We start from the raw sequence: 11539 nt of genomic DNA, 5'->3' as shown, positions 1-11539 counted from the left end.
ATTAAAAAAACACTATGATTTTTTATAACAAGAAAACAATAACCAATAATATCATAGCCCGCTTTCACAATTCAATCAGACCCTGATGAATAAAAACTATTTTCAACGTTCAACGTGTTGCCAATGTAGTTTCTTCACCTGTGGCTGATTTAAATAGTACCTGATTTCCATGAGTGACTTCATTAGTTTGCCCTGAGGGAGCATACGTCAAGTCATTTTCAGGTGTATGCGTTTGTTTGTTGAGTTGATGTGCTTTTGTTTGGAGACAGCAACAGCCCCATAGGTACTGCTGCTCAGGCACCGTAGCAACATCAGACATAGCTCAGTGTACCACAGTGATCTGATTACAGTGACTGGGGATTTGTCAGCTTTCTTCTCCGATATCACATTGTTAAGGTTGGATAGTTCACTTGTCATCACAATTGTGAGGAAAAATAAGTCAATCACACAGCTTTAGAAGTGTGCAAAATTACCTGCATTCCTGCTCTTCTTTGCTGCCTCGTTTAGGGCTGTATTTCTTGGTTAAATTCCTAGCAACCAGAAGAAAAAAAAAAGATCAACTACATCATAATAATGTCATTTGCAAGTACTCAGGTTTCAAATAGCAAAAGGTTGCATAACATGCCACGCTGGAGACCGAAAACTGCAGAAGTCCTGCTGGAGCAGGTGGCTGTGAAGCATTTGCATGAGACATTGTGTGCAGAGCATTTGGTCTTTCAAAAACACAGACATCAGGGTATTTTGGGTATCGCAGGGAAATTTTCTTTAATTTTTCTTCCCATAACACTAAACAGGCACAAAGGGAGTTTCCAGTGAGAAACACACTAAATATGAAAACATTGTGTGACGTGGCACGATCACAATCAGAGAATGTTTATATTTATTTTGCAGTCATCCTGGAGCAAGATTTTGGACCAGTGAAAGTTCACTGTGGACAAGCACAACAATGTAGAAATACTACAGGAATATAAGGGTCAATGACAAGACACTACTTTTTTGTCTGGCCCTATTCAATGCATTTAAAAATACATTACAAATGGTATTCATACATACAATGACTTGCATACAACTAGGGCTGGGCGATAAAATGATAACAATAATTATCGCGATAAAATCTTCCTCGATAAAACGATAACAAGGGTTCGATAAATGTTCGATATAATGTTTATGCATTTTATTAATATTAATAAAATGACTGTGCCATCAAAGTTTCATGATTTGAAACGATCACTCAGTAGAACATGCAGAAACTAAGAAACTAATTAATTTCTATATCAAGTCATTTATTTTGTTAAGGAAAAATGACTGGAAAAGTGTAAAGAATTCAAAAACGTTACATGTGTAGCGTCTGGACCAATCAAACACACAATATATTCTACAGCGGATCTAAATATTTATAATTAATTATAACTAGTTATGATTAATTATTCATATTTCCCCATGAGCTGATTCGCTACACGTTTGTCATGTTCTGACCAAGATTCATTTAAAACCACAATTAACGGCTGGTTTCTACAACTTTCACTTAGGAGCAAAAATCTTCCTTTAAACTTTAAAGAAATAAAAATTTGAAATTTATTGTGATAATTATAGATATCAACTGATATGAAAAAATGTATCGTGGTAATTTTTTTGGCCATATTACCAAGCCCTACATTTTGATGTCCTGATGTCATAATGAAGAAAAAATACATTATATATTATATATTTTTTAAATAATAAAATTAAAATAGTTTACAATTAAAATTTAAAATTAAAATAGTTTTAATTTAAAAATAATTTTATATTAGTGGCTTCAAAATTGAGGACTTTTGTAATATATATATATATTTTTTTTTTTTTTCAAATATTTGAAAATAACGTTTTTATTCAAGGTGTAAGGACATATACTATTATTTTTACTAAACTGTTATATACCACATGACATTTTTTGAGTCCTTAAAGTGATAGTTCTCCAGCCAAAAAGGAAATCATTGACCCAGATGTCATCACTTACTCACTCCTATGTTATTACAAACCAGCATGACTGACTTTTGTGTTCCACAGAAGAAAGAAGATATTTTGAAGAATGTGGCTAACCAAAAAGTTTTGGTTCCTTTTGACTTCCATTGTATTTTTTGCCCATACTATGGAAGTAAATTGGAACCAAAACTGTTTTTGGTTACCAACATTGTCTGGTTACCAACATTCTTCAAAATATCTTCATACGCGCGATGGAATTTTTATTTGTTGGTTTGCTTTCCCTTTAAATGTAAACTTTTATTGAAAAAGGTAAATACTGTTTACCAAAACCAAGCCAACATAAATTCAAATTGTAAATCTTTACTGTCATTGACCCATAAACCAAGCGATTGACAAAATGCAAAATGTCCTGCCATTTGTCACAGTCATTAAAGACAGAAGCTCACTTACATGGAATACTGTGGCGTGTTTCAATTTCGATTAACCAATCACAATGGCATAATCAAAAGAGCTTGACTACAAAGCGAAGTAATGAAACGTGTTAAAAAAGGAAGGCCATTGTACTCAAAACCAGGCTGCATTTCTTTCCTTCGTCTGCACATGAGAAGTAGAGGCAGACGGCAGAAGTAAATTGGAACCAAAACTGTTTTTGGTTACCAACATTGTCTGGTTACCAACATTCTTCAAAATATCTTCATACGCGCGATGGAATTTTTATTTGTTGGTTTGCTTTCCCTTTAAATGTAAACTTTTATTGAAAAAGGTAAATACTGTTTACCAAAACCAAGCCAACATAAATTCAAATTGTAAATCTTTACTGTCATTGACCCATAAACCAAGCGATTGACAAAATGCAAAATGTCCTGCCATTTGTCACAGTCATTAAAGACAGAAGCTCACTTACATGGAATACTGTGGCGTGTTTCAATTTCGATTAACCAATCACAATGGCATAATCAAAAGAGCTTGACTACAAAGCGAAAGTAATGAAACGTGTTAAAAAAGGAAGGCCATTGTACTCAAAACCAGGCTGCATTTCTTTCCTTTGTCTGCACATGAGAAGTAGAGGCAGACGGCAATGCTAAGCTGCTTTCCACACTTTCACTCTATCCATCCACATCCCCTCAGTCATATGCTCGTCTGCTCCCACTTCCTCTCTTCTCTCACAGCGGGAGGGGGGAAAGACAGAGGTAGCGGGTGGAACTCCGAATAGTCTGGCACAGATCAAGCGAATGTCAAGGCCTAGTCATGAATGAGAAGGGGTGCAGGCGCAGATATGCTTATCCTCTGGGCAGAGGCCAACGCTACAGCTCAGAGGTGCCAACAAGTTCAGTTCTGCCCCAAATAAGTCATAAGACACAGCTCTGGAAAAACACACAACAGCATGCATGCACATGTACACACTAACACACAGCTACATCCAGAACAAACTGGATATCCTAGATATTAAAATCTCTTACCTTAGCTGCTTGGCGTAATTCTGTTCGATTTCTGTTCGCTCCTTTACAAACTTCACATATTTCTCCACCAGGTCCAGCCCAGATTGTGTGTGTTTATCAATGATGTCACATTGGTCCTGCAATACAAAATCAAGACTAAGCCCCCAAATAAACATGTCAAAAATTTAACTTTTTTTCATTTGTCAGACACTGATCGAGATGTGGTGGTCTGACTTCACTCTTCATTCTTGTATAGGTAGCTTGCTCCTCTCACAATGGTTAAAATTTATGAAATGTGACCCTGGGCCACAAAACCAAGTCATAAGGGTCTTTTTTTTTTAAATAGATCATCTGAAAGCTGAATAAATAAGCTTTCCATTGATGTATGGTTTGTTAGAACATGACAATATTTGGCCGAGAAGATACAACTATTTAAAAATCTGGAATCTAAGGGTGCAAAAAAATCAAAATATTGAGAAAATCGCCTTTAAAGTTGTCCAAATGAAGTTCTTAGCGAGGCATACTACTAATCAAAAATTAAGTTTTAATATAATTATGGTAGGAAATTTACAAAATATCTTCATGGAACAAGATCTTTACTTAATATCTAGGGCTGGCCGAATACCATTTTTTGAGCTTCGAAGCTTCGGTAGTAATCAACACCGAATATTCGAAGCTTCGGAGGGAGGGAGCTGAACATTCTTCTCTCTAATAAAGGCAGGAATCTCTGTGTGTCTGTCTGTCTGTTTGCATTTTTATTATGTCGAGAATAGGGTTGTGACGGTGAGGAAATTTTCCCACCGGCTAATCGACGTGTGACAACACGGATAATACCGGTATCACCGTGACATGCATTGTGGTATCGGCGTTTGGTATCGGGGCATTTTAACGAGTACGAGTACAGGAGCTCAGTATCGGGCCTGATACCGATACCAGTATCGGTATCGGTGCATCCCTATTTATTACTATAAAAAAATCTAAACGACGGTGGGGGTCGGTGCCGCAGTGGGCAAGTGACGTAACTGGTGTTGCGGCTTAACAACGGTATCACTGTCAGCACCGTCTATCGCGGCAAGCCTAGTCGAGAACCGTTCATCCAATCGACTTCACGTGTGCCTCACGCGGGCAGGGCTTAGATTCTCCGAGAACGGACACTGCACTAGTGATACAAAACACACAGGTCTGTTAAGAGCAATACTTTTAATATAGACAAATCATTATTAGCCTGGGCTACTGTACGTTTTTTTATGACTGCCGTATTCGCAAGTATTTTCCAAGCAAATTAAGTGTACGTTTTTATCATGTGTAAAATTACTGATTAACATGGCGGATAAAAGCAGCTCATTTTTTTACACAAACAATATACTACAGGCGTACTACTTACAGAACTCAGGTGATTTTTCAAACTTGATGTGCTGTTGTGGTAGGCCAGTTTCAAATCGCATATTTGGCACACTGCCTTTGTCTTGTCCTCACTCAATTTAAAGTGCTCCCACACAGCTGAAGTCTTCGGCATTTTTGTCTTCTCTTCCAGATGAACTGAATCATGATGTTCATGACGTTCACTCATGGGCGATTCACATTCAAGCGCCAATGAGAACCGTTTCGCGGGGGATGCCAGGTGTTCGAAAAAAAAAGAATATTCGAATCTCAAAATTGAAAATCGAATGCCAACCCACCGAACAAATATTCGAATAATCGAATATTCTGGTCCAGCCCTATTAATATCCTAATGATTTTTGGCATAAAAGAAAAGTCGATAATTTTGACCCATATATACCCCAGTGACTTAAGACTGGTTTTGTGCTCCAGGGTCACAAATTATTATAGGGAGGCATAACGCTTTCATTGTATTGATTTTCACCATGCCATACCCTATTCTAAAACTGAGTATTTTCCACTATATTTGTAAGAAACATGAATTGAGTGTGGAAAAAGTATGTGAAAAATATAAGAAATGTACCACTAAGCAATAAAACAAGAATCTCTGGATAAAGAGTCTCTCAAAATCATGACCTGTCAGCCAAAAAAAAATGGCGAATCAGCTCAGGACACACAGTCTGATGAATAATTATGACACATGACATGTCATCAATGTATAGCGCTTAGCTATGCCACATCCTGTAATGTTGAAACACTGTAGATTTTAAACCTGGAAGATAAAAATTGTGCAAAATAAAATCCAAAACTAACCTTTTTAAACGAATGCTAACAATGTTCTCTATGACGTGCTATAATGTTCTCTAAACTCTGGACTTTTGGTAGTAGCCTACCTAGGGTAGCAAAGTCCACTAAAGGAGGTAGAGCTTGTTTTGCATTTGGCTCCCAAACTCTGGAATAGCCTTCCTGATAACTTTAATCTAGATTAAAGACACATCTCTTTAGCCAAGCATTCACATAATGTATCTCATAACCATGTACTTCAGTTATATCTGATCAAATGCATATTATCATTCTTTGCTTGGGTTGAACACATTATTTTTTGCTTGGTTGGAAGAGCTCATTTTTCTCCATTTCCTTCTCTGTTTCTGCGACGGGATTGGCATCCCAACCAAGGTAACTAGGAATTACACAAGCTTTGGTCTAGATCCAACCCTTACAAAGATCTGAGAAGACCAAACACAACAGAAGAGATTATGCCAACCCCCCAGAGGACTTAAGATGCTGCCAACCCTGAACCAGCTTACAAAACTACCACATTTTGGTAGTCTGATCGCAACATATAAAAATTGCTGTTAATAGTGTTCACCGTCTGTTTGATTACATGTCATTAACGAACTGCATTAATTTTACTGTACATTTCTGCCATATATACATCACCTTGACATAGTCACCACTGATAAGTTACTCCTATATATAATGTAGAAACTTTCATTTTCTGTGAAGCTGCTTTGCAACGACTTGTATCGTGAAAAGTGCTACATTGTGGAATATACCTGTTAGGTGATTTCCTCAGTTACTCCAGGTGTATTCCACAATGTAGAAAACATTAAACAAATGCAAAACAGCTCATATGAACCAGAAAATGGGCAAACCACAGAGATTTGGTCAGTTAGAGGCCTAAAGATGAATCAGAATTTTGAGCTTTTTGGTTCCAGGTAGTTGATTTATAACATCTTCCTGATCTTTATTTTTTTTAAAACACCAAGATATTATCTTAGGTCCACGTTTTTCACCATTTTTAATCTACTTTACCTTCACTAAATGATTCTGCAGAAATTAATGTTTAAAAATACAAATTTATATTACATGTAGTCTCTTATTTACTATGAGCCAGCAAATGCTGCATGCATAATAATTCTAAAATAGAACTAGTAAAATGCTGTTTAAAATAGCTTTAGATTAAATATACCATCACACATGACATTTCAACATCCGAAAAGGTTTTCATTAGTAACAACGAGCATGCATTCTTGAACAAATTCATGTAATCACGAAGATGTTGCATCCAGATTCATGCAGGGCAAGAAGTTTCAAGTTTGACTAACCTCAAACACTGGTCAGTGCTCTGCATGTCATATTTAGCAGAAAGCTTGCATCAGATTGTGTAAAGTGATGGCCTGGCCATACCAGCTTCCTCACTGAAATCAATCAAACTAATTTGAGAACAGAGAACGTAAAAAGAGGAAGAGCAGACAGCCCATAGAAGAGTAAGTTTCTACAGAAACAGCTAGACTTAATACCCATAAACTGTCAAATTGTAACATTAAATGCTTTTTTATTTTATTTTACATACACTTATGGTCAAAAGTTTGAAATTATTAAGAGTCCATATTCTTACCAAGGATGCTTTTTTTTTTCATCAAAAATACAGTCAACATTTTGTAAAATATTATTACTAAATATTAAACATGTTTTCTGTTTTAATATATTTTGAAATGTAATTTTTTCCTGTGAATGCAAATAAAACTATTGATTTATTATCATTTTTTTTATCTTACCCCAAACTTTTAAATGGTACTGTGTCACAAAATTGTTTCCACTAAAATATTAAACAGCACAACTATTTTCAACATTGGTAGTAATCAGAAATGTTTCTTGAGCAGTAAATCAGCATATTAGTATGATTTCTGAAGAATCATGTGACACTGAAGACTGGAGTAATGATGCTGAAAATTCAGCTTTGCATCACAGAAATAAATTACATTTTAAGATACCAACATAGAAAACAGTTCTTTTAATATTTCACAATACTACTTTTTCACTGCCTTTTTCAAATAAATGCAGTTGAGCATTAGAGACGTCTTTAAAAACATCAAAAAAATCCATACTTTTTTGTTCCAAACTTTACAGTACTGAATAAGTTTTTTTAATAGACATTTAAATATTTTAGAGCTAAAAAAAATATTACTTCAGATTTTTTTATGACTTTCTATGAGTTTTTATTAAAATGTGTTGTGTTTTGATGAAAAGTTGAAAATTAATATGATAACATTCAGATAATAATCTTCACATTATACAGTACACATCAATATTTGACATCAATTAATAAATGTGATCCTGGAGCACAAAACCAGTCTTAAGTCGCTGGGGTATATTTGTAGCAATATCTCACAATACATTGTATGGGTTCAAATTATCCATTTTTCTTTTATGCCAAAAATCATTAGGATATTAAGTAAAGATCACGTCCCATGAATATATTTTGTAAATTTTCTACCGTAAATATATCAAAACTTAATTTTTTTATTAGTAATATGCATTGCTAAGAACTTCATTTGGACAACTTTAAAGGCGATTTCCTCAGTATTTTGATTTTTTTGCACCGTCACATTCCAGATTTTCAAATAGTTGTATCTCAGCCAATATTATCCTATCCTAACAAACCATACATCAATGGAAAGCTTTCAGATGATGCATAAATCTTTTTTTTTTTTTTTTTTAAATGACCCTTATGACTGGTTTTGTGGTCCAGGGTCACTAATACTAATATCATGCCATCTGCAATGCAGATGTGAGTTACGTGAAAGGGCCAGTAATGAGCTGTCCTGCATCTGCCCACACAGAGATTCCCTGCCTCTTCACAACCCTTGACCCTATAAAGTTATCTGTGAGAGGCAGGGGGTTCCTCAAGGCTTTAAACTCATCCTGCCACAAGCGTTTGAGCAGACAGGACACAGGAAGTGGAAGTCTTCTCTACTTCCTGCTGTATTTCAGTGGTGCTCAACAAAAATATGAATATCACAAGCTATTTCCTACAGCACGCCCGAAACAAAACAAAAACAGACCTAGGGAATAATTTGTCAAACATTTGTCAGCATTTCCCCAAAGAACAAAAATATTTGACTGTATTTTTCCCTTTTCCCAGTTCCTTATTTGGTGGGGCAGTGTGTTACATTTCAAGTACGGGCCTGACCATTTGAGAGTGCTGATATCTTAAAACATCCCCCATCGACTTGGACCTAGATATGCGTTTTGAAGTGGGAAGGAGGGAGATGCCTTTGGGATGACATTCCTAACAAGCCAAGCCATGTCCTGACTCCACCTACTCCTCCTCTCTCCTCAAAATGGAGTCCATTAATATAGAACAAGAGAAGAATTCCCTACCCCCTCACAACCCACTCACTCGCAAAAATAGAGTGCTTTTCAACTTCATTCAAAACAAAGCCTCAAGAGGCAGTTGTTTATGTCAACGATAATCACAAGCTAAGCTTCTGTTTGTAGGCAAATATTTATGCATCAAATTTGTACGGAAATGTCTGTGTTGACAAACCGGAATGCCAATGCGGTAAAAAAAAAAAAAGGAATGTCACAAAGAAGTGTTAATATAAGAAATATTTCAATTATTTATAGTGGCATTATTCTTCATTACAATTAAAGTTTTTCATTATCATAATGCAAAAAAATAATTCTTATTCTTACTCTTGTAAATATAGTGTTGAACTTAAAAAAAAAATCAGCATCAATTAAATTCAGCACATCATATACAACTGTGATGTATATTTAAAATGGTATTTAAGATAAAATTGTATTTATTAATTTATAAATACATTTTTTGCATTACAGTATGCTACTGAGAATTTAGAAGGTTTGATGCTTATTACAAAGAAAATAATCTTTAAAATATCTGAATTGTCTTAAAAACAGGCTAAATTTTCTTCATGAAATTGCTTATATAATTTATGTATAACCAAGGCATTTCTTGATTGTTTGCATGAAATTCACATGAAGAAATTAAGTGTTCAAGGGTTAGTTCAACCAATTTTTTTTTTTTTTTTTTTTGTCATCATTTACTAACCACCATCTATCCAAATTCATAAGACTTTGGGAGATATTTGGATTTTTTTAAATATTTATCATTTTTGTCTGTCCGTTGAAAGTCATAAATAATCAACATTTACAAATTTTAAAAAAGTATATAAAGGCTTTGGTGAACATTAAAGATGTCTTCATTTTTGTTCAAAGACGAGCAAAAAAACTAACGGGTTTGTAATGGTTTTTTGGTTGAGCTAAAACTTTGAATGTAGTTTATACACTAAAACAACTCCCTTAGATTTGAATCAGCGGTGGCTTCAATCAAACTTCACACCAACTGCTATCATCACAATCTTAAAACCAACAGAGATCCCCTTTGAAAACATCCATTGAAGCTATAAAAACAGTCCAGGGCATAATTTACAGCAGGGTTCCTCTTATCTGTAGCATTGTATTCAGCCCAGTCTTGACCCCTCCCTTATACTTTTCCGCCATCATTAACTCCTCCTTCCCATAATGCAAAGCTATTCTCCCAGCCTGAGCAAAGAGTACCAGTCTACAACCTCCCCGATACAAGAGTCCACAGCGAAATGCCACTGTCCTTCATCATGCTCTAATACTTAATAAGGAGCCTGCTGTGCAGCATTTCTCAAGACATGCCAAAAGAATTCAAACAAACACTAAAACCAACAAAAATGAGCCACTCTCTCATCAGTAAACGGAAATCTTGACTTGTCAAAAATAGCTAGTGGCTTAACAGCAAAGGAGTTGACAGATGCTATAGTGTAGCCATGGGAATGCCACTTAATGACTAACCCGACCAAAACCAATTAGGTTAGACATTGCTTAAGAGTGACGGTAAACCAATGCTAGACTTATGAGAAACATTGCACGCACCAGGAATGCCTAAAGCGTCTACACCTGAGAAACAAGTCCTCACCAACCCCAGCTTTCACTTCTGTTTACTACCAAGCTGAAACTACTGTAATTTCCCTGGCTGGCAGTGGCGTCCCTCAAAAAGCACGGAAAGGGGAAACTTTCTAGTGAAGCAGAACACCAAAATAAACAGTGATGTGGACTGGATGATGCGTTTTTATAAAATGAGGGCAAAACTAATTAGGCTGGTGCAGTAGAAGATGGAAAGGGGACAGCGGACAGAGGCCTAGGGAGAGCGACAGCAACGAGGTCAAACAATCCCCACCCACTTCAGCGCAATGCTCCATTTACACTCTGCAGGCATGTGGAAAGGTCTGATGCTGTAAAATCTGCCTTTAGTCAAAAGAGGTGGGAACCTCTGTGCAGATGGGATGTTATGGGATGGCGGTCAGGGAAATGGGGCGACTTAAACAGGCAGGATGAAGTACAGGTGATGATGATGCAATCAGAAACTTGCACTCACTCGGTTTCTCTAACCCAGTTCTACATTTGTCAAAGTGCTTCGAGTGACACAGTGGTGCGTAATTGCTGGAGACAATTTTGGACAAAAACCAATGCTTCAAGGAAACCCATTTGGTGTCACTAAATAAAGATCATCAATTCTTTGTCAGGTGTCACTGATAAGCAGGGTCTGCTTATTAAACTCCTCCAAATGATCTACAAAATACACTGAAACCAAACAACAGGCTTTGTAACATAAATTCTTAAAACAAGCAGCTAGCACTTCTCATTAGCAACACACTATTAAGACTGTCAGAGAAAGTAAACAAAGCCAAAGCACCTTTCCAAAGCAGCCCTATACTTAAAAAAAAAACAACAACAAAAAAACACTATAGTAATATTCATGTCAAAAGCTGTTGGTTATACCTCACCTATGCGTAATTAAACAAGCAACTAAATAAATCCCCCAAAATGATAAAATAATAATTAACTTAGCTAATGCTGCAGCAAAAGGATAGATGGATAGATAGATAGATAGATAAGACAGATAGATAGATAGATAGATA

At 35.9% G+C, this 11539-nt stretch overlaps 1 protein-coding gene across 1 annotated transcript in view; it reads right to left on the bottom strand.

Moving 5' to 3' along the window:
* Positions 1–11539, bottom strand: part of LOC107672474 (cdc42-interacting protein 4 homolog) — a 31420-nt gene that overhangs the window by 19120 nt on the left and 761 nt on the right. The window contains exons 2-3 of the mRNA XM_016465677.1: positions 3423–3538; positions 474–530 (exon numbers count right to left, since the gene is read on the bottom strand). Of these exons, the coding sequence (XP_016321163.1) occupies positions 474–530; positions 3423–3538 (173 nt within the window). The remainder of the gene's footprint in view (positions 1–473; positions 531–3422; positions 3539–11539) is intronic.

This window comes from Sinocyclocheilus anshuiensis, unplaced genomic scaffold (assembly GCF_001515605.1).
Source record: "Sinocyclocheilus anshuiensis isolate Anshui unplaced genomic scaffold, SAMN03320099.WGS_v1.1 scaffold1430, whole genome shotgun sequence".
Taxonomy (NCBI): domain Eukaryota; kingdom Metazoa; phylum Chordata; class Actinopteri; order Cypriniformes; family Cyprinidae; genus Sinocyclocheilus; species Sinocyclocheilus anshuiensis.
Note: the sequence above shows the minus strand (reverse complement) of the source record. Positions and strands in the feature narration are given on the sequence as shown.